Here is a 23,164-nt window from a genome sequence, read left to right on the forward strand (position 1 = left end):
TCCAATTAATTCAGAATAGAAAGCAAGCTCTAAATAGCTACCAAAAGACTTTGTTCTCGCCTTGGCACAGAGGAGTGTAGCAAAGCACAGGGGGGTTGCACGTGTCTGGATGTGTTTCCATAGCTGTCCTGGACATTACCTTCGTCTGCGCTGTGCGTGACACTGATGCGCAGTCTGAAGTGAAGCTCTTCTTCACAGGACTCTCCCGCAGGTGTCGGAACGCAGGATCCCTGCTCGAAGGTGACTCCTGCTGGCAACATCAGGCTCAGCTCACCTCTGGGAGTCTGAATGCTGAGAGAAGACTCTCCACCTGTCACGGCCACATCTGCAGGACTTTTGGCCACATCTTTCCTGGAGAGCAGACGCATGATGATGGTTTACACACACAGGTTCAAAAGAAACGTATACAATGAACACACGTTTTTTTTTGGTTTTTTTTTGCTATGAGTTAGATGAGAAGATCAGTAACTGTCATTTTTATAAGGTAAATGTAAAACTAGAGCCAGGAGATTATTAGCTTAGCTTAGCATAAAGACTGGAAACAGGGGAAAACACTAAGCTTTCTCACAGGTTTACATTATATATCTAAGACTTTTTTATGCACTCAAGGGATTTATTTGTCAATTTTTGGTCACAAATTTGTTAAAAATTTGTGTTTGTGAGAACTTCTCCTTTCACAAGATAATCCCAATGTCAATGGCACGCTCCCTCAAAACTTGTGACACCTGAAGCATATTCTTGTGTATTAAAACTGCACATTTTAAAGTGGCTTTTAATTGTGACCATCCCAAGGCACACCTGTGTAGTAATGATGCCATTTAATCAGAATCTTGATATGTCACACCTGTCAGGTGGATGGATTATCTTGGAAAAGGAGAAGTGCTCCCCAACATGAATTTAGTTTAACAAATTTGGGACCCAGTGGCACCATGGCGCAGTGGTGCAGCAAGAGGATTTCTGGTTCGAACCCATGGTGGGGGAGCCCCCCGTGTCAGCGTGTCCATCCAAAGACATGCAGATTAGGTTAATTGGTGACTCTAAATTGCCCGTAGGTGTGAATGAGAGCGTGAATGGTTGTGTCAGCCCTGTGATAGTCTGGTGACCTGTCCAGGGTGTACCCCGCCTCTCACTCAGTGACAGCTGGGATAGGCTCCAGCCCCCCATGCAACCGCCAACAGGATAAGCAGATACAGAAATGAATGAATGAGATTTGGGACCAATATTTGAAAGAAATGTATCTACTGAGTACATGAAAAAACGGTCTAAGATCTTTTACTTAAACCTGTGAAAAACAGGAGCAAAAACAAAAGAGTTGCATATAATTTTTTGTTCAATGTGGTTGTTCTAGAAACTTTATGCATAATTAGTGCATAACAGCCAATATCCCAAAAACTTGGCAACATGAATTCATACACATGGGCCTATGGATTTGGCAGGATCTGTAATTAGTCAAAGCCTCAGTACAGTGATTAATGAGTCAGCCTTTAGTGCAGACCATAAACTGTACAGAAATATAACTACATATCATATATATTTAAATAAAGTCTATGGGGCAGAACAAAATCTGGCTTTCTCCGTCACGTACTCTGAGTGGAGAGGTGTAAAAATTAAAGTCCACTGATTGGTCTAACATTCTCTGCAGACTAGACCTACTAAAGTAAAGAACTATTATTAATAACACTACTACAACCATTAATAGCACCTCTCCCTCCTGCGGCGTGCTGCTGTCGCAGCTGAAGGAAGTACTGAGTAATGATTGAGTTTGGGATGACCACCAGCTGAGAGAGGCACTCTTTAAACTGAAAACAAAATGGATTGTTACAGGACATTATTAATAAGTTTACCACTTTTGTTCTTACACCAGCGGACCACTGACAGTGTACAGTCCCACTCTAAATGAGTGCTGGCTTTGACTAAATCTGGCTTTGTGAGAAATGTTTTACTTTAGCCCTCCTTGTCTTCACATAACTTTAAGCCTGATATTTTTGTAGTTATATACTGAGAAGAATAAGATTTCAGCCAGAGTCAGCTTTCCACTGAAAATTCAATAAGGACTAGGGTTGATTTTACTGCCTGTCAAATCTCATTAACCCCATCTAGTGATATTAAGGATGCATTACATTCACTAAACTAAAGGAAGCAGTATCACACTATAAAAACACTCAGTTACAACTAAAAGTCCTTAATGCACCAAAAGTACTCATTATGCAGAACTGTGCCTGTCAGTGCTGTAATGTTGTATTATAAGATCATTAATATGACAAAAGTTCAAACACAACACCTTTGTTTTTGCTGCCATGTTTTCACAGGTTTAAGTTAAAGCTAAAATTAAAGACCTTCTTATGCATTAACTGACATATGTTTGTCAAATTTTGGTCACAAATTTATTAAATTCCATGTTAGTGAGCACTTCTTTTCCAAGATAATCCATCCACCTGACAGGTGTGACATATCAAGATGCTGATTAAACAGCATCATTACTGCACAGGTGTGCCTTGGGATGGTCACAATAAAAGGCCACTACAATGTGCAGGAATGTCCACCAGAGCTGCTGCCCACGAACTTAATGTTCATTTCACTAACATAAGTCATCTTAGTATTGTTTGCCTTAACTTGGCAGTACATCCAACTGGCCTCACAACCGCACAAGTCCGTTACGATGATAAACTGTTGTTAGGTCAAGACCCTGGTGAGGATGGCAAACACGAAGATGAACTTTTGATTGTTTGTGCAAAAATTTTTCAGTTGTACAAAACATTTGTTGCATCAGCTGTCCAGGTGGCTCATCTTATCTTGCAGGTAAAAACGCAGGATGTGGAGGTCCTGAGCTGGCGTGGTTACACGTGGTCTGCCGTTATGAAGCTGGTTGGATGTACTGCCAAATTCACAGAAATGGAATTGGAGACAGCTTATGGTAGTGAAATAAACATTGAGTTCACAGGCAATAGCTCTTGTGGGCATTCCTGCTGTCAGCATGTCAATGGCAAGCTCTCCTAAAACATGCAACATTCATGGCATTGTGTTGTGTGATCAAACTGCACATTGTAGAGTGGCCTTTTATTGTCACCATCCCAAGGCACATCTGTGTAGTAATGATGCTGTTTAACTAGCATCTTTACATGCCATGTCTGTCAGATGGATGGATTATCTTGGTAAAGGCCACTAATGCAGATTTTAACAAATCTGTGACCACAGTTTGAGAGAAATAAGTGCATAAAAAAAGTCTGAGATCCTTAAATTAGACCTGCAAAAAATGGGAGCAAAACCAAAAGTGTTGCATTTAAAGGTTTGTTCTGTATTTATGTAGGTGTACTTTAATCTTGTAGTTTGTCAAGGTGGACAGAATGTAACAACTTGATATGATAATCATCTCTAATAACGCATCATATTTTGAAAATACTGATAAAATCAAACATATAGTGAGAGTTGTGAGGACACTTACACCCATGAGGTTAACCTTAGCTCCCACTGATTCAGACCAGAGAGGCAGATGGTTTGGATTCAATCACTACAGTAAGGGCTTGTTTGACTCATTTTGTAACACACGGTAACACACTTTGTTATTGCTAACTCCTGCAAAGTGTCCAACCAAAGTCGCATGTAACAGAGTGTTAAAGCCCAAACAACAGTAAGCTAACATCATAGAGATGTGACGTTAATATTTAACTAGGTGAGGAGGTGCAGCATCAACTCACATTGACTGTGCTACCTTAGCTAACGCTCTTAGCTAGCCTGGCATGCATTGTACATTTACCAAGACACTGAATAATGTTCAATACCTAACTGTTAATGTTTTGTTCACTAGCTTTCTATCATAACATTTACCCGACAATGAGCAGTCCAGTCTGAAGCCTTTTCCTCAGCTCTAAGAAGACTCCAACTCCATGTGTTGTGGCTGGCATCTCCAAGTCTGCCATTCAGACACTGCGATATTCAGAAAATTTAAAAAAAAAAAATATATATATATATCACATTCATCAAAACTCAGCTGGACTAGTAGACTCTAGGTGGCAGCATGAAATCCAAAGTAAGACGAACATAAAATCACATCTATCTCATTCACAGTAACGTTAGCGAGAGGTATCCAGAGGTTGGTACATGACTGCAGCGTGACGATACCGCCGGTGTCAAATATGCCATAGTAGGAGGAGAATATCCGGTCAGACCTTTCAAAATAAAACTAGGTTAAGCGATCCTTTTTTTATTTTTAATTTTTTTTTTGTAAAGTTCAAATAAGATAAAGGTTACAGGAGTATTACCATAGACTGTATATAAAAATCATAACTATAAATAAAAAAAAAAATCTTAAGTCTATGAGTATTACTTGAGAAGGGTGTTCAAGATAGACCCCCCCTTTTGAAACATGCTGACCCTTGTCTTATTAATTGTGTCTTTTCCACTTGTTTATTTTTACTTTTAGTCATAATGCTGAGATATATCTCAAAGCTATGTGTGTCTCTTTAATATATGGCACTGTTGTAAAACTCTAACCCATTGCCAGACTCTTGGAGGGCCCCCTGGGCAAATATTGTTTTTTGGGACTAGAAATAAACACCATGTGAGCACACCTGAAATAATAAATGTCTAGAGATAGATAGATTGGTCCTTCAGTAAAACAGAACCACAAGATGCAATACAGGACCTGTCTTGATGCAAAGTTTTGGGGCCTCCTGGTGGTTTGGTTAGTTGTACGTTTTGTTCATTGGCAATCCACCCTTGACCTGACCCATGAGTGAATGAAACAAAATTAGTGAAAAACTACTTTGTTTCAGTATTTCTATAATTATTTCTTGTTATTATTTAGCCCAAAAGCATTTGATTGTGTAACTTATAAGAGTGTATGTCCTCAGAGAGTGGAGGCAAGAGAATTTGTCAAAGCTGAACAGCAGAATCATCAGGGAACTCTATTTTATAGATATTCTGTATATACTGACAGAGTATGGTAATGTTTTCCATTGACATCAATATACATCTTTTCTGGTATGATATGTGGATTACTGTGTTATTACTGCTATCTATCTATCTATCTATCTATCTATCTATATTAAGGACTGTTCTTTACTTATTATTATTATGTTGACGCTCCCTGTTTTTCCTTGAGAAGATGCATGACCCTCCCTTCACAATAAATTATATTTTCAAAATTTACCCTTTGATGTTTGAAAGTTAAAAGTTAAAAGCTGAAGATGAAATTCTGGAGTTGAAGAAAAAAAAACTGTCTATTTTTGGCCAAATTTTAAATGAGACATAGACTAAAGTGATCTTGATGAAATATCACTATTTTAAGATCAGATTCAGTCATGTGTTCTTTTTTCTGATGGAAACATTCGTCACAAATTATGTGTCCTAGGATCATTGGAAATTTGAATTTTTTTAGTGTCTGGCTATGATAAAGGGTGTGACATATTTTCTTTAAAAATTGCAGGAAAATAAATACAAAATACAACCATTTAAAGTTGCATGTCCATTCCCAAGCCAAAATAAAAAACATAAGTCTCTCCCTAGCGTTAATTTTTTTTTGACATGCCTCCTCCCAGCCTCCCATAAGTAACGAACAGTCCCTAAATCAATGTTGAATTTTACGTTATGGAAAATATCTGGCTTTTAAAGAAGTATTTTGAAGAAGGAGCACTTAACTTCCGGGATGTTTTAGTATGACTGTGGGTGACTTGACCGAGCAGAGAGGCGGAAGACGTCCATGCGGAAGACCGGAGCCGTTGGACGCTATGGTTGGACGTACAGCTAATCTGCAGTGCAGTCTGGGAGCTGTCAATCGTCTCGCTTTGTATCTTTGGCACTGGAAGCAACTGATGCGCTCATCACTGTTTATTTACACACTCCGGGACACTACAAAGAAGAATAAGAATATGTAGAATATAATCACCCACTATCTGCCTCCAAAGCCTTCTTGTCAAAGGACGTGACTAAATGAACGGCGACATCGGAGCCGGGCCCTGCATCTCTATCATTTAAACAACCTGCTACCAACGTTAGCTAGCTTGCTAGTCATATTATTGACGTTGTCAGCCGTATTTATTCAGCGAACCGGGCACATGATTGAATGACAGTAGCTGGCCTGCATCCTAAAACGGTAAGCTTTCATATATACTTATTTTTTAACGCCATAAAGTGTCATGGACGTTAGCTGAAGTCACCTCACCTAGCTAGCGACAGTGTAGCTGTTAGCTATCGATAACTGTATCACTTTCCCTCTCACATACACGACTTCACACGGTAACAAAGCCTTTATTAAGAGCCAACAAACATTTCCTCGCTAAAGTGCGTTTTATATTAATTCTCGTTAATTGTATTTTCCACCAAAGAAGGTTAACATATGCAATGGCTGCTGTGGTATGGACGACAGGTGTGCGTACCTGCTCTCATTACTACAGTACATTGTGTTATTGATACTTTACAGCCATACTCAGCTCAGTGTGTGCTAAACAGACAGCTGCCACAAGCTAGTCTCTCACACACACTGTTATATTTCCCTATATTTTCAACTATAAGACTGTCTCGGCCCCTCTGTTGTCGAATAAGTAAGTTATACTTCTTCTCAAACGCTATGATAAACATTGTAGTCGTCTGTGTGTCTGCTATAGACCATTTTCACGGCAGACATTTTGACATGTCACAGCAGTAAAAGCACAGGTGTGACTAATGACATTAATTAGTAACAGCCTAGCTGCAGTGGGCCTGGTGGCTCACTGATAATGGCTATCTGGGACACTTGAATTGGCATCAAGTCATCAGTAATGTTATTAGTTCCACCTTTACTGCTGTGACAAGTCCAGAATGTCCACCATGAAATGTCTTTTGACTTTCTAAGTGGACAAATCTTACTACAGAAATGTCTCTTGCCCTTTCTAAATCTGTTTGAGCCCCATACAGTTTAAACAGCACATAATATTGTAGTACTTGATGGGCCTAACAGCCATTTCCACCTCTGAAACTATCTGTGAGCTTTCAGCATGCAGTTATAAACAAAGATTTGTGTTGAAATTTATTTCCTCATTGGTTGTTCCACTTAAGATATTCATTTGACATCAAGAGAGAGGGCTGTGTGAGGAAAATAACACCATGTCAACCAGAGGATTCCAATATTAGTACTAGAAGTAGACCGATAGATTGACCAAGCCCATTTATTTTTGTGGATACTTGCTTATTGCAACTTTATCAGTAATCTGTGTATGTCGAGCTGTCAACCAATAAGTAACAAGACATTGCAAAGATGTATTTGAGTAAATTCAAAAATGATATCATGTCACCATTCCAAGAATTCAACTTCATGATTTATTTTGTTTTTAGTTCACATTCCACATTATGATTACTGTTCTAGTGTGGTAATAATGATAAATATTGTGGGTTTGCACAATACTGTTATCAGGACTGACTCACTTAAGGTCAAGGAACATGTTGTGTCAGATGCGTTCATGTGCTAGTAAGTTAGCCTATATTTAAAACGCCATATAAAAGACAAGTACATGGAGCTAGTCTAACTGTATTTATGTTTTTAATAGTAGCTTGTCAGCCTGGATGATGCTGTGTAGGATGGACTTAACTACATCGCTGTGTGCTAACAAGACCCCAATTCTTAGTGTGACATACCATTCACACTCAAACTTCTCCTGCTCAACAGCTGCAGAAATTTGTTGCCTGGAGTGTGATTCCTTTAAAATAAATGTTTTCCTGAAAGACTGCATTGTAGTGAGTAGCAGCAGAGGCATTGGGTGAAAGTTGATGGCTCCTCTTTGCAGAGGTTTTTTGTTTGAAGTCATTCTATATTTCATGATGTCAGTTGTATTTTTTATTTCCAAATACACAAAACAAAGATTGTAATGGCTGGCTATCGCTCCTCCTGATGTGTATGACTCGATCTATTAAAATGGCTCCAGCTACACCCTGACAGATATGGTCAAGAATGAAGATGACTAAGCTTTAACTTTCAGTCAGTGTGTACTGACGATCTTCTTGTTCTCATCATGTCTTCTTTTCTTTTTGTTTCTTCATTGCAGGTGTGATGTACATATGTGTGCCTGGTGTTTTACATTAGCGTAATAACCACCCAGGAGAATGAATGCAGAGGAGGTGGAGCTGCTCAGTGACTCCAAGTACAGGAACTATGTGGCAGCAGTGGACAAAGCCCTCAAGAACTTTGAGTACTCCAGTGAGTGGGCAGACCTCATCTCTGCACTGGGCAAACTCAACAAGGTAATGATCTCAGTCAGGCCACTGCTTGACATACACTGCACCATATTACAAGGAGTCTAAGACACATACATACAGTATACAAATATGTATGTATATATAGACTGTAAATACATAAAGCTAAATCATGTGTCATTGGTTTCAAACACATTGCATCTAATCTACTCTTGTGTGAGAATCATTCTATTTGTTACACCACCATTTTACCATCTTGTCTCAGGTGTTGCAGAACAATGCAAAATACCAAGTGGTTCCCAAGAAGCTGACGATAGGCAAACGGCTGGCCCAATGCCTCCACCCTGCCCTGCCCAGCGGGGTCCACCGCAAGGCCTTGGAGACATATGAGATTATCTTCAAGATCATTGGACCCAAGAGGCTGGCCAAAGACCTCTTTCTTTACAGGTAATAGTGCAGTACCACTCGCAGCAGCCAATAAAGTTAGCTGGACATTTCAAGCTAGTATCAGATTTTGACATCACTTATGTCTTTTCCATCACCGCAGCTCTGGGCTCTTCCCTTTACTCTCCAATGCCGCGATGTCTGTGAAGCCTGTGCTGCTGGGGCTCTATGAGACCTACTACCTGCCCCTAGGAAAGACTCTGAAACCAGGCCTACAGGGACTACTGACTGGGGTTCTGCCTGGTCTGGAGGAAGGCTCTGAGTATTATGACAGGTGAGAAGAGTATGAATGGAAAGAAAAACACTTTTAATGTGCACATGTGGGCAGTGGAACAGGCCATTAGGAGAAAGCCTTTTATAGCATAATGTGGAAGGGAATTGATTTCAGATTGAATGAATGATGCATGAGATGGCAGGATGAATGCATCAAACTCAAGACACAGCCCAAGACTTCTGTCTCTGAGACAAAGCCTGTTAGTTTTACCGTCAAGGGGATGGTAGCAGGAACTACTGGCAGACCTATTTCAGCTATGGTTACGCTTACTATTAGGGCTGGGCAATTTATCAGTATCAGGATGTGAGACCAGGTATCGTCTTAGATTTTGGATATTGTAATATGGCAAGTGTTGTCTTTCCCTAGTTTTAAAGGCTGCATCTCAGTAAAGTGATGTTCTGAAAGTGATTTTCTGAGCTTACAAGACTGTTCTAGCTGTTCTATTATTTGCCTTCACCCACTTAGTTATCATATCCACATTACTGATGAGTGTTTATCCAAAATGTCATTGTGTAAACATTTGTGAAACACCAATAGTCAAGCCTACAATATTGTCCCGATATTGATATCAAGATAGTTGCTAAAAGAATTGACATTTGGTTCTGTCCATCTGCCCAGCCCTATTTACTTTCTTTAAAAAAAAATCCATATTTATAGTATTTCTTTTCGTAGCTCATTTTTGTCCTTCTTAGTTATAATACATTTAAAATATGTTGACATTGGTTTAACGGTCTGTAAATTGTGCACAGCTGGCTAATTTCCTTGATAGTCACAATAAAAAAATATTAATATTTGTCTATATAATTGTGAATGATATCTCAGATATTACAAAAGCTGGGTTATTATTAATGTCATCAGTGATTACTGTGACTGGCTGTAGAGGGCACTGCATTTACAGCTTAAACCAAAATGACATATTTGGCCTAAAGGGGGACCCAACATTGGACATCTCCATGTCAGATATTGTTAGTGACGCCTCTGCTTTTCCTGGTTTGTTAAGTGTCATTTGTTAAAACGGTCCATTTATAAGTGTCAACATGTATACTGTCATCTTGTTTTCATTTAGATTTGTACAATATGTGTTATTGTTTTAGTACTTGTGTATCAGATATGCAGAATTGCACATTCTAGCTTTGAGTTTATTCTGCCTCTGTGAAACTGCAGAGGTGAACAGGAGGTTGCATTATTTTTTCTACCACCTGTTGCCATTTCCTGCTACAGTTTCAATAATTCAGTTTCCACACAAAGGGCCTTTGAATTTCTCAAAGCTGCACTTGGAATGTGCTTTTGATATTGTTTGCTCACTTAGTGTGCTGTGTGATGTTACTTATACCACGGAGCAGTAAAACCTGACTGACTGGGCATTTAAACCTAGAAAACCACAATATAATCAGCAGAGAAAATCTGCTCATGTGTCTGCTTGATTCATTGCTTAACAATTGACCATTAAGATCATTATATGAGGTTCATAAGTACTGACTGCCTCAATCTGAGCAGGGCAGAAACACATTATTAAGTCTGCCAACAGCAGGTGAAGCAGAGTGCTGCTGCTTTGAATTAATGATTTCACTGTGCTGGTGATTTCACTGTGTCCTCTCTGTGTTTTTCACAGAACCAACACCCTGTTGGAGAAGGTGGCTGCAGCAGTGGAGCAGTCGGCCTTCTACAGTGCCTTGTGGGGCAGCATCCTGACCAGCCCTGCTGTGCGTCTCCCTGGGGTGTCCTTTGTTCTGCTACACCTCAATCGCAAGCTCTCTATGGAGGACCAGCTCTATGTCATGGGCAGTGACATCGAGCTCATGGTACATGACAGTACACTACAATACAAACACCCCATGTCAAAAATAAGTAGCGACAGAATTGCGTGCCCCTAATGCCTGCTGTACAGTAGTAAACTTTGAAAAGACTTCTGTGTCTGTGACGCTCTCACATCTAAAGGCAACATGAGTTTTAAGTCACACTACAAGATTTTGCAAAGAATGGGGATCTTGTACGGTCACTATTTTCTAGACTACAACTAGATTCATTCTGAGATTGTTTCCCATCCTGCTCCTGGTGAAAATATACCCTTATGTGTCCACAAAAACACCAAACTGTAGAGACACAAGATAAAAGCTGTCAGATGTTGACAGTATTCTTGTCAATTTGGCATCAATATAATCTGCACAGATAAAATGTATTTGCGTACAAACTTTTTTATTTTGTCACCTCAAGAGAACAGAGACTTGTCCCATTATAGCACCTACCCCTAGTCCCCTCAATGTTTACTGTCAACCCAGGTTGCTGCTTGTTTTTTTGGTGCTGGAGAAAGCACACCAGCTAGTTGTTTACAATGTTCGTATTAGACTAAAAATTGACAATAATATTAAACATGTTTGATTTTGCCACTTCGTAAAAACGAGAAAAAGACTGACTCAAGACAGCTCGGACTGAGTTTTATAACTACCTTACACCAAAAGATTGAGATCACAGGAGTGCACACCAACTGAAGAAAACTCTCATGATTTCATTCTGACATTGAAAGTTTGTCTGCAACAGTGAAATTGCTTGAAAAGTCGTTTGGTGTAAAGTCAGCATAAGCTCAAAATAAGGTTTTGCACACCTGCTAGTTCCACTGAGGGACAAAATTTACTACAACACCACACTTCAAAAATCACATTTTAGTGAAGCTCATGTTTAAGTGATTTGGGTTGTCTAGCATCAGTTCTATGTTTTTATCAAGTTTTATTGTATATAAGTTTCCAAATGCAAATTTGGAATAGAAGGGTCAATATTAAAACTTTAATTTACGTAGGAAGAAAAAGGAAGAGAGGGACATTTGCACACATTGTTGACCACAGAGCAAGTTCAAATAGGTTAATAGTGTAATGTTGTATAATGTTCTGCATGTTTTTAACATACATAGGCAGATTGATTAATAGTGTGTCTCTGTTGTCACCAGGTGGAGGCGGTTAGTACCTCAGTCCAGGACTCAAGTGTGTTGGTGCAGCGGAGCACCTTGGACCTGATCCTCTTCTGCTTCCCCTTCCATATGAGCCAGGTAAGGAAAGCTGTGTGAGTGAGGTCTGGCTAAAACTACAGGCCTCTGTGTTAACTACAATAAGGTGATGACGTGTGTTCGTCTTTCAGTCAGGTTTAGACTGACGAGTACAGTGCCCATTCAAAACATGCCTGTTTGGAACAGGCCGATTGCTGGGCCTGTGGTATTGCTGCTCACAGCCTTCTGGACAACTGTCATACATACAGCTTCACACTTGGCACTGCACTTCTTTGGGTCCTGAGCGGTACACCTGGACCCCAGACAGCTCTATATCTATTATGATGTTTTGATATGAAAAATATAAAATTATTTTGCTATTCACACTCATTGTGCCCCAAATAACAAGGCACCCAAAGCACCTAAACAATATGTAACTCAGTGGTGCACAACTTACTTAGTGTTTACTTCTACATCAAAGGAAAACATTTTAGGCCTGCAGATTTTACTCACAATATTTAACAATTAAAATATGATGCATTTTTATTCATTTAACTATCTAGCATTATATTAGAATAGAAAGCTCCACCTTTGTGTTTGTCTGGGGTCCCCACATCACGAAATCCATCCGTGAAAAACACACTGGTGAAATATTAGTGGATGTATTCATTTCCAAACAGGCACATTAGTCGCTTGTTTTGACACAACCACCGCGGTTATAAAGTAGACCATGGATTTAAGTAGCTGAGGCATTTTGCAGGTGGTAACGTTATTAGTATTCACACAAGAGAAGGGTGAAGACATGCTTGACTCTGTCCAAACCACCACAGTTAAGTAGAGCATGGCTTTAGATTGCGGGTATTATGTCCACACATAGACACACACACCATGCACTTAGTGACTTTCTCGCTAGACTTGGCGACTTTTCAAACTGTTTTATGACTTGCAGTTAAGAACGATCTCAGTCAGCGTGCAGCTCTCTCAAGGACCACTTATATAAACAACTTCACGCTTGATGCTGCGCTTACTTTTTTACTGGATCAAAAGCATTCATTCCGAAAGTTACATCACTGATGCTTGAAATGTTTGAGCGTGCTACACTGTGACATCTCCTATCTTTATTCATCTGTTATGAGGACATGCATCACTCTCCAGAGAGCCCTGAAGCTCTGCCCTCTCCTCTGCCCAGAGACACAGAGCATTGTCTGCTTGTTTATCCAAAGTTTATTGATACTGAATATGCCACTTGTCCAAATCGCATTGCATATCCTTGGGCCCCCAGCAATACACCTGCCAAGTGTGAATTTGATTGGATGCATGGTCTTCGAGATATGCGAAGGACACACCAATACACACACTTATACACACACACAAACAGACAGAGATTCCTTGCCCTGTAGCTATTCACATTAGCTATTATTAGCATTAGTTTTGGCATTGTTGTTATGTTATGTCAGATGTGTGTCTTTTTCTCTTTATGCATTTTTACATGCATGTGTGTGTGGTCATGATGAGGTCACTCAGACAGCCACGGTGGTGACTCATGCTGGCTGCTTGTTAAATCCTTCACCTCAGAACATTTCTGGGCCCGTCAGGGCCGGGACAGAGCACTAATCTGACATCTGCACTGTGTGTGTGCGAGTGAGTGAGTGTGTGTATTTGTTGGTATGTATGTATATGTGTGAAAGGGAGAGTGAAACAGTCACAAATGTTCTGGTCTGTTCTGTTGTGTTCAGGCGACTCGCCCTGACATGATCCGGATCCTGTCAGCAGCTTTGCATGTGGTTTTGAGAAGAGACATGTCCCTCAACCGCAGACTCTACGCCTGGCTGCTGGGTGCGAAACACACACACAGACACAGTACTGACATTCAAATGTACTAGGGTTCCCGCTCATTTAATTTCTGGAATAGTGTAAAATTTAGAGAGACACTTCATTCATAAGGGAATTTTCATGAACGTCAGGTAAATCTTTTTGGAACATACCAAAGTGGTGTCATTGTGTACATTCACACATTTACTAATCCGTTGTACAATTAAGTGTTCACAACCTGTGGCAGGAACCCTGATATACTACTTTAACATGCACATTGTTCTGTTTTGTGATGTGCATAGGCACTGAGTGCGTGTGTGCTTTGTTGCTGTTTTCCTTTTTGCTGTTCTGTGAAACATACAGTAGGCATGTATCTGCTGTGGTCATGGTCTTACTTTATTTTCTCTTCTTTGCAACTTACTGCGGATGAACATGCTGGTAAGTGTCTGCATAGCTAAGGATCGACACCGAATGTCTCAAGCTTACACTTCTCTCCAAAGCACCTTGCAGTGATTGCAACATTAGGATGTGTCAGATTTCTACATCACCAGAAGTGATAAGGATCAAATAAAAAGTGGCCTGGAGGTCATGAAGATAAACAGTACAGTGTGATTCTAATTCCACGTGTAAGATAGATTCAGGGCCAGTCAGAATGGGATACTATATTATCTCGGGTCCAGCTCCAGCTGTTTGCCTGGCACAAGTTTTTGACTGTTTAATGATGTTGAATACTGGCAGGCCCTACCACTCTGAATCTGGCCAGGCATTTATTATGTGAAGCAGTCCAAGATGTACTTTGTTATAACATGACTGAAATCTGAGTGATGTTGGCTACAGTCATTGGGACTTTACAAAGAAGAAAGATGAAGAGGATGAACAGAAAGATACAGATAGTTAATCTCAGTAAACATTAAATCTCCATATGCTCTGCAACAGAGAAGAGCTTTTCCTCTTGCACTGTGCTTTAATACGCTGGATGTACATCTGAGTATTAACGTGATTAGAACTCCATGTTCTTGTTTTTTGAAGGCTTTGACAACAACGGGGTGATTATAGGCCCCCGCAGCACTCGGCAGAGCAACCCAGAGGAGCATGCGAGCCACTACTTCAATACCTTCTCTAAAGACATGCTGGTCCAGGTGAGATTTCAGGCTGTTAGCAGATAAGTCACCAGTGAAAAGTGGTTTTGTATGTGTAAAACTAGCTTTCAAAAAAATCCCCAAATCTGTCTGTCTGTTGAGATTGAATGTGTATATATGTGGGGTGGGGAAGAGTGTGTGTGTGTGTGTGTGTGTGTCTGTCTGTCTGTCTGTCTGTCTGTCTGTCTGTCTGTGTGTTGCTTGAGGTTCATCCTGAGTTTGGCAGATCTGGCCCTCTTTTGTCTGCCATGCAATTTATCCATTCCCTTTAATCCCTCTCCCACATCCTCCCTGGGGTTTGCATATATGTCCTGCTCTCTTCTCCTATTCCCATTTGCCTGTCCTTTTGAAGACAGTTTCCAGTTCTCCCAAAGACTTTTACACGCACACACACCCACACTTGTGTAATCTGTCCTGCCACGCTCAAAACAGCCTTTGGCCTTCTGGCATGTGATGAGCTCTGGTACTCCAGGGGTTGGAACAAGGGTCAGTCAGCAACCAGGAGGGGAAATTTTGTTTTTGAAAGTGTTTTTTTGTTTTTGTTTGAATTTTTGTTTGCTTCTCGGCCATCTGCTCTGAGATAGTTATTGTAGCTCCCTCCACTGGGAGAAGGTTGGTACTACAGAGACCGTCTGTTGCTGGCTTCACACCATTATGTGACAGACGAAGCGTGAAAACACACAAAAAAAACCCAAACACAAAAATTGAAGGGGGTTCAATGCAAATATAAAGGCAACATTAAAAAAAAAAGATTAAAAAAAAGCACAAAACCAAACATATGTGTCAAGTGGCTCTGGAGTTTATAGATGCTTAATGATATTTTTGTGTTTCCAGGCAATGGTGGGGATCTTGCAGGGCAAGGCCCGAGGAGGGGAAGAGGAGAGCATCCTTATGCACGATCTCAAGCCATTTCGCATCCTCATCAGTCTGCTGGACAAACCGGAACTTGGTAACCTGTCTATCAATATGTAAACACACACAGAACAAAAACAGTCTTGTTAGTGTTGTAAATGCATAAATAAGGATACATGTCCGACAAGCAGCCTGTCACAAAAACAAAATGTAATAAATCAACTGTGTATATCATCTCTGGCATGTGTATGTGTTCCTCTGCAGGTCCAGCAATCCTAGAGGATGTTCTGATCGAGGTGTTTCGGACTCTGCACACACAGTGCCGAACAGAGTTGGACCTTCAAAACCAGAGTCCATTCAGTAAAGACCACACACACCTCAGCAGGTCCGTCCAGTTCACCACTCCCCCTCCTGGGCCTGGTAGAAAATGCATATAATAAAACTTAGATCAATCCTTTAATGAAAGTGTAGTTGATGAATCATCATAGAAAAACTAATGTAGAACAATACAACTAGGATATGTTAATTCAAATAATATCTATATCATTACAATATTAGAACATTTTAGTGATTTTTGGAAAACTTAACAGCATACTTTAAAAAAACGTATGGAAAGTAAGTAAAACTGCAACACAGAAATGATAATTTGACTATCAAATATTGGCAATTAAGTATTATAAATGTTGCCTTGTAAATATTTTTACAGAATTAATCATTGAAATCATGGCTAGCATTAAAATAGATGAGTTTGTTAATTTACACAAATCGTGATGAGCATGTTGCTAATTTTGCTTTCTTTCTTAGTAAACTGCGAGAGAACAAGAAGACGGCAGAACTTATTAAAACAGCCAACCTCCTGTTCAACTCATTTGAGCCATACTACATGTGGGACTATATCGCTCGTTGGTTTGAGGAATGCTGCAGGTTTGTATATTAAAATTAAAGTGCACATCACATTGCCACCTTATAAGGCACACCTAGCTAGTGTCAGAAACACTGCGACTTAAGGTCTAAATAAAATTGTAATGTGTGCCAAGATGCTTTTCCCACCACCATTACACCCGCACCTCAACTTGTGACATCAAAGTGTATCAACAGTTTACATCATCGGCTCTGTTGCAGGAGGACAGTGAACAGCAGCACACGAGCACCACGGCACGCTGGGAGCTCAGATCCTCCAGAGCTCTCATTGGTGGAGTTCTGTCAGCTGGTCGATTTCCTGTTGGATATTGTTTCCTTGGTGAGACTTTCTTTCTTTCTTTCTTTCTTTCTTTCTTTGTCTTTTTGTCTTTCTGTCTTTCTTTCTTTCTTTCTTTCTTTTTTCCTGTCTTTCTTTCTGTCTTTTTTTTGTCTTTCTCTCTTTCTTTCTTCCTTGTTTATCCCTATCTTTCTTTCTTTCCTGTTTCTTTTTGTTTGTCTCTTTTTCTCTCTGCCTTTATTTCTTTCCTTCCTTTCTTCCTTCTTTTTGTCTTTCTGTTTTTTTCTGCCTTGGTCTTTTTTGTATACATCTATTGCCCATTTTCTCTTTCTTCCAATTTTGGTCTTTGCTTTTACTCCACTATGACATTCTCTTATTATTAAACTTTTATATCTGTTTCTTTTGTTCATCTTTTTTCCCTTCACACTTCCATGCTGTTGCTTTTCATTTCTCTCCTTTTCTGTCTTTGTCACTGTTCAGTCATTCTCCTTATTCTTTCATGTTTTCATTGACATTCCATTATAGATTTCTGTTTTCTTAAAGTGTTCCTCTTTGTCTCTGCATCTCTCCACCACATTCTTTCTCTTCCATCTACAGTCCCTTGTCTCCTGCCCCTGCTTGGGCTTTCCATCTTAGTCTCAGTTTCTCACTCCTTTTACGCTCACACACCTCCTTTTTAAATCCAGTATGTTCCCATCAAGCACCCTCCACAGACATTTGCAATTTGGCCTCCATGTCGTCAGATTTGTTGTCCCACTCCATTTTTTTAAGAATAGTTCTGGGATGTTGTGGCCACCATTAGGGGGTGTGTGTCTGCACCTCCTCTCTTTTCTGTGTATGTGTGTGTATGTTTGCAATCTCTCTACACAGGTTCAACAGTGCCTGTGTTTAGTGTCCCTGCCAAAATATTGTTTGCATCCTCATAGAAATCTGCTTGTCTATACAGTATTTCCAATCTGAATAGTTTGGAAATCCCTTACTCTTTTATTACCCTGTTTAAATGCTTGTGTGTGTGTGAGAAAGAGAGAGTGTGTGTGTTTGAAAGAGAGTGAGAAAGAGAACCTTGTGTTCTGTGAGTTTGTGAGCGAGAAAGAGAGAATGTATGGCGTCTGTGTGTGTTTCTGCAAACCAAGTGTTGTGTGGCCTGTGCTCTGCTTGCTCCTGTCTGTTCAAACTATCTGCTCTTTCTCCTTGAAGCCTACTAGAAGCATGAGGGTAATCTGCCAGGTAAAGTACTGCTCTTTCCTGCTTTTTCACCTCACCCTGCTTCACTGAGGCTACGATAACATTTCTGCAACGTCCTGCCAACATCCCTCAGGCCATCATTGTTCCTGCTCCTGCTTTGAGTGATCATTTCAGAATGACTGACTGACTGTCATATTTTAATGCCAAAATAAAAAATGATCCGGAGGAAGAAGTGGGATTATAACAGTCATTACATGTGGTGAAAACTTACCCTGGCTGTTTGGTGTGGATCTTGTGAAAATGAAATCTCCGCCCAGTGTGTATGTGCTTTCTGTTCAGCATGCATGCTGTTATATGCTATTGCAGAGCTCACATATTTGTAAGAAATATGACTCTTCTAATTCAGTTCATGGTATAATGCTCATTTTATGATTTGGTTGTTCTTTTTTGCTCCTGTTTTCTTTCATAAAAATGTGGTTTGCTTGTTGAGTCAAAACTTAAAAAAGAAAAAAACAAACTGATGAGAACATCGACACACTCACAACACAATGCTAAGGTGAGAAGAAGGGTCTTTACATTTAGGTCCATAGGTCCATTTAATGATTAAGGCATCATTAAATACTTGAATTGGATCCAACTGTGCAGAGCCTTCTTTTTTCAAGGTAAAACAAGCTAAAATTTGAAATTTTGACTAAAATTAAATAAGAAACAGCCAACATAAAAAAAATATAGGAGAGATGTCTCTGGATAAATGGCCCTTACATCATATTTACAGCAGCAATTTTACACCCTGACATCTGTAGGCTTTTTAAATATTGTTATGTAATGATATTTATAACTGTTTTATAGGACTGAAACTGACAGTAGCAGATCGTATTTCATCCTGACAATTTAGATTTCATCACTGGTTGAGGGTTCAAGATTTTCCTTCTGACAGCCAGAGGGAAAAGAGATAAGACATTTTTAGATGTTAATGTGTATTTAATAACATTTAATGACGCATATTGTATTTCATCAATCATTTTGAAGACTTCAATAAAGTTCATCATCAGCCTTAGTTAACGGCCTTAATTACATTATATCAGGTTCACCTCACTCCAGATACTCAGTAATTGCACCTCACCTCACTCCTGTGTTTTCCAACATTCCCAGGAGACCTACATCGAGATCCAGACAGAGCATCTTCCACAGCTGCTGCTGCGAATGGTAGCAGCTCTGACGTGTCACCTGCAGGCCCTTGGCCTCGGGGAACTCACCCACTGCCTTCGTCTCTGCTCCAAGATCCTCAGCAAAGTGCAGCCGCCGCTGGTGTCCCCTCTGGCCCTTCCATCAGGCCCCCAGGCTCAGGGCCGCTCCAACTCCACCGGCAACCGCTCAGACTCATTAAAGGATAAAAGCAGAGACAAGGAGGATAAACAGGTGAGGAGAACTTGAAAAGTTCCACAAGATTAAAAGGGCAATGCTTTTCTCTGTCAGAAACAGGTATCACTTGGCAAGTGTTATACAGTATGTTAAGTTTTTTTGGCACTTTAATCAGGATAATATACCAGAATCTGTTCACTTTAGTAATCAGTTAGAAATTAAAATTGCTCACAAGTACCAAAACAAAAGTGATGCCACTGCTATGCCTTTGAAAAACACTGCCAGCTGATAATTCAGTTCTTTCTCTGATCCTTTAAAAATCGTTTGATAATAGCACAGGCACTGCTGCCCCAGTCAGAGCTTAACCCACTTCCTCTACAAGTTACTGCCCAAAAATCCATCAACTCAGGCTCTGATGGTGTGCCCTGGTCTCTGAACAGGGCCTCTTCCGGCTCTAGTTGGCTCCTGCCATCCTCCTGCCCTTTGCTGCAGTTGGCTGGGTGGTCCCATGACTGGCACTCTCCCTCGACACAAGGCATTTGAAGACTTGTTCAGAACAAATGCTTCATTTAGCTGTCCTGTTCCTCCTGGTCCCTGTCCAGCAGCCTGGTTGTTTAAGTGTTTAAGAGCTCAGTGAGGCACAATTAAAAGTTCAGTAAATCAGTCTCATGCCCCGAGATGGATAGGCGCTGGATAGATAGAGGTAGACCCATGAGGGGCAGAAGAGAGGACAAGTAGAAAGTCAGAAGATGGTTAGCCAACAGCTGAGCCCAGGAAGAAGAGGAGTAGACTAGCTCGCAATGCCTCCTGGGTGAGCCATATCCATCAGAGTGGAAAATATTCCACATACATCCACTAAATACTTTCACGTCCCCACCCCCACCCTGAGGGACATATAGAGAGCGTGCTATCTAATGTGCCATCTGAGTCCAGGCTCCAGAATGTGCATGCTGCCTCGATCAAAATGCATCCCAAGAAGCCCTGAGGCTCCCAAAGGCTGACTGTGACAAACAATTGTAAGAAGTTACGTCTGTCAGTGTGTCTGCAGCAGGACTCCAGCCTGGTGTACAGCTCAGTCTGCATGAGTCCCTCAGGTCAAACCCAACAGCTGTGTATTCAGACTGTATAATGACCAGTGTACAAAACACAGAGCAGTGCTGTGATGAGCTTCATGTGTCTGTTTAGAGACGTGCACCATTATAACTAATAATTATAATCTATAACAATCTTAGTGGAGGCTATTCCTTTTTTGACACAGTGGAGAAAAAGGAAAAGCCTCCACTAAGATTGTTAGTTTTATAATATTTGAGGAATTAGATTCCAGTGGTGGCTATGACGGATTGTTTTCGACAAACATTTTCAGTAACTCCAGAGCATTGTGAAGTCCAAAAGGCAAAATTAATAGAAAAAAATATAGATTTTGTCATTTAAAAAACTCAGCATCTTTATCTAATTAAATATTCTGCTTCAGTCCATTCACTGCATTTAAAAATCTGTTTGCTCTCTTGCCTGCTGTCAAAAGGGAGGTGCATACCTGTATCGATTCTTCTAATGATCAATCTAACGGCATCATAAATTACATTTATTCATCAAAGAAAGTTGATTTAATAAAAAGAAAATACTTTTAATCTGATGGCTCACTTCATTCAAATTGAGGATTTTGTTGGAAGATTTTTTATTTTCAATTTTTAGGGTGATGACATAAAGTATGATGACAGACATTCAAAGCTTCATTCAAAACCCTCCATAGGTACTGTGAATGTAAAAACTGGTATTTGGTACAGCCCTAGCATGGGATACAGATTAAGTCTTCTGTCACAATACTGTATCTGTAGTTATGTTTTTTGGTGAAATTCTAGATGGAAATATCTGTTCATTTCTAATATTTTTTTTTTTTTACAGAATTAAATACCTAATATACATAAGGTACCAATATTCCCACTATACAAGTATTGAACCTCGTCACCATGGAAATGAAACTGGATAAAAAAATCTTGTAAATCCAATATTTCCTCAAAGCAGTCCTGCAACACTGCCTGCAGTGGCCCTATATGGTCAGAGGTATTAAAGGGATAGATTTGTCGGGACAAACAGTGTGGCAAAATCTCTGGTGGTAGACAAATTTAGAGTCTTACACTCACTTTGCGCAACCAAACTGTGGTCACATACAGCACATATAAATGTGGAGTTTCACTTGTAGATTAAAAATGAGCATATGTTTTACATCTTATCATAACTACATAAAAACCATAAATAAAGTAGATACAGTTGTTGTCTAGTGCAAGTCCCTCTATTAAGGACTGTCCATCAAATTTAGAGTGTTGGCAGGTTGCAGTCCTGTGTTTTAGATTTTGTTGGTTGGGTTGTTGGATTATTTGACCTTTTTTACAGCAGACACTTTAATGAGATATTTCAGAAAAAGCACAGGCGTGGTGTTTCAATACAGTGTGATACAAGTGGGCTCACTGGAATGACCTACTGGGACACTAGATTGACTTCTTCAGGGTTATTAGTTACATCTGTGACATTCCTGCTACGACAATTCAGATGTCGTTTATGAAAATGTCTATTATTGTGCCTTGAAAGTATCTGTGTGTCCGTCATCCACCCACACGGGCATTTCACTTGTGTTGCCTGATCAGACCTCAACTTAGCTGTGTGGGCTTGGACGATATACAATTTATTGACATCTCTTTCTTTCTCCTACTAGTTTTGTTGCACCTTTATCATTCTTATTAATAAATAGAGTTTGATGGCATCACGTAATTCCCAGTATAGCTCCCCCAACTTCAACCTGACTAGGTCTAGAGAGCCAGCGTAATAAAGAGCACCTGTGTGGGTGTGCAGCCTTAAAGGAAACCAGACATTAAATCATGCAGAGCAAAGATAGATTAATATAACATAACATTTATCTCTGGACCACTAGAGAAAAAGAGATGAAGTCACAATCATCACAAAATTATTTATGAAAGAAAGATCAAGGCGGAAAACAAACTGTGGGAATAAACAGAATCAGACACCATTTTGGATTTTCCTAACCTCCTGTAATTTCAGTGTACTGATGAATACACACCTCTTTTCTTCCTTTGTATCTATCACTCTTTCCTGAACTTCCGTCATCACCTATTCTTCTCTGTCATCTTGCAGGCTTTACCTGCTACTCTGGAGATACCCGGCAGTGGAGAGGTGTTTGAGGACGGAGAAAACCCTGCCAGTGGTCGCTCCTCAGAAAGTGGCTTTACAGACTTCATCCAGTATCAGGGAGATGGCATGGTGGAGACAGAGCGAACCCCTCACCCCCACCCAGCAGTCAAAACGGGCCGTCGCTCCTCAGGCCCCTCTCAGACCAAGCCTCTGGACAAACCGGTCATGCAATGTTGCCTGGAGCACTTCCAGCAGTTTCTCTCCCGACTCATCACCTTGTATATTACCCCTGGACAAGTGGACAGAGCTGAGGGTGAAAGAGGTGAGGTTATGCAGTCTGGGCTCCTGGTTTCAGAGGCCTCCCAGCACAGTGATCATATGGAGTCCTGCTCAGAATCAGGCTTGGTTCAGAGGGAGTGTGTTGCTGCCTTCACTGCTGCCTGCCAGCTCTTCTTAGAATGCTCCAGTTTCCCTGTCTACATCGCAGAGGGCAACCTCAAATCCTCACCTGCACAGGAAGAGCAGTTAGGTAAGTGCCAAAAAGACTCTGATCAAAAAGTAGTTTTATGTAAACAAAATTGACTTGACTAGACAAGGATACCCAGTGCTAGGGA

General features: G+C 40.4%; 2 protein-coding genes across 4 annotated transcripts in view; one reads left to right on the forward strand and one right to left on the reverse strand.

The window, feature by feature from the left end:
• Window positions 1–4,132, reverse strand: part of ube3d (ubiquitin protein ligase E3D) — a 35,994-nt gene extending 31,862 nt beyond the window's left edge. Inside the window, exons 1-2 of the mRNA XM_033640229.2 lie at window positions 3,826–4,132; window positions 140–351 (exon numbers count right to left, since the gene is read on the reverse strand). Of these exons, the coding sequence (XP_033496120.1) occupies window positions 140–351; window positions 3,826–3,917 (304 nt within the window). The 5' untranslated portion in view covers window positions 3,918–4,132. The remainder of the gene's footprint in view (window positions 1–139; window positions 352–3,825) is intronic.
• A 1,527-nt stretch (window positions 4,133–5,659) lies between these two features.
• The window catches only part of dop1a (DOP1 leucine zipper like protein A), a 30,817-nt gene continuing 13,312 nt past the window's right edge, over window positions 5,660–23,164 (forward strand). Inside the window, exons 1-15 of one of the 3 annotated variants that reach the window (XM_033640488.2) lie at window positions 5,660–6,091; window positions 8,016–8,211; window positions 8,429–8,610; window positions 8,711–8,881; window positions 10,494–10,683; window positions 11,823–11,921; window positions 13,595–13,694; window positions 14,727–14,809; window positions 15,644–15,758; window positions 15,926–16,046; window positions 16,466–16,585; window positions 16,784–16,901; window positions 18,057–18,086; window positions 19,197–19,463; window positions 22,554–23,079. In XM_033640488.2, the coding sequence (XP_033496379.2) occupies window positions 8,074–8,211; window positions 8,429–8,610; window positions 8,711–8,881; window positions 10,494–10,683; window positions 11,823–11,921; window positions 13,595–13,694; window positions 14,727–14,809; window positions 15,644–15,758; window positions 15,926–16,046; window positions 16,466–16,585; window positions 16,784–16,901; window positions 18,057–18,086; window positions 19,197–19,463; window positions 22,554–23,079 (2,260 nt within the window). In that variant the 5' untranslated portion in view covers window positions 5,660–6,091; window positions 8,016–8,073. Of the gene's footprint in view, window positions 6,092–8,015; window positions 8,212–8,428; window positions 8,611–8,710; window positions 8,882–10,493; window positions 10,684–11,822; window positions 11,922–13,594; window positions 13,695–14,699; window positions 14,810–15,643; window positions 15,759–15,925; window positions 16,047–16,465; window positions 16,586–16,783; window positions 16,902–18,056; window positions 18,087–19,196; window positions 19,464–22,553; window positions 23,080–23,164 lie in introns of all 3 variants that reach the window. The other 2 variants (XM_033640486.2, XM_033640489.2) reach the window with 2 other exon arrangements.

Source organism: Epinephelus lanceolatus, chromosome 10 (genome assembly GCF_041903045.1).
Source record: "Epinephelus lanceolatus isolate andai-2023 chromosome 10, ASM4190304v1, whole genome shotgun sequence".
NCBI classification, from domain to species: Eukaryota; Metazoa; Chordata; class Actinopteri; order Perciformes; family Serranidae; genus Epinephelus; species Epinephelus lanceolatus.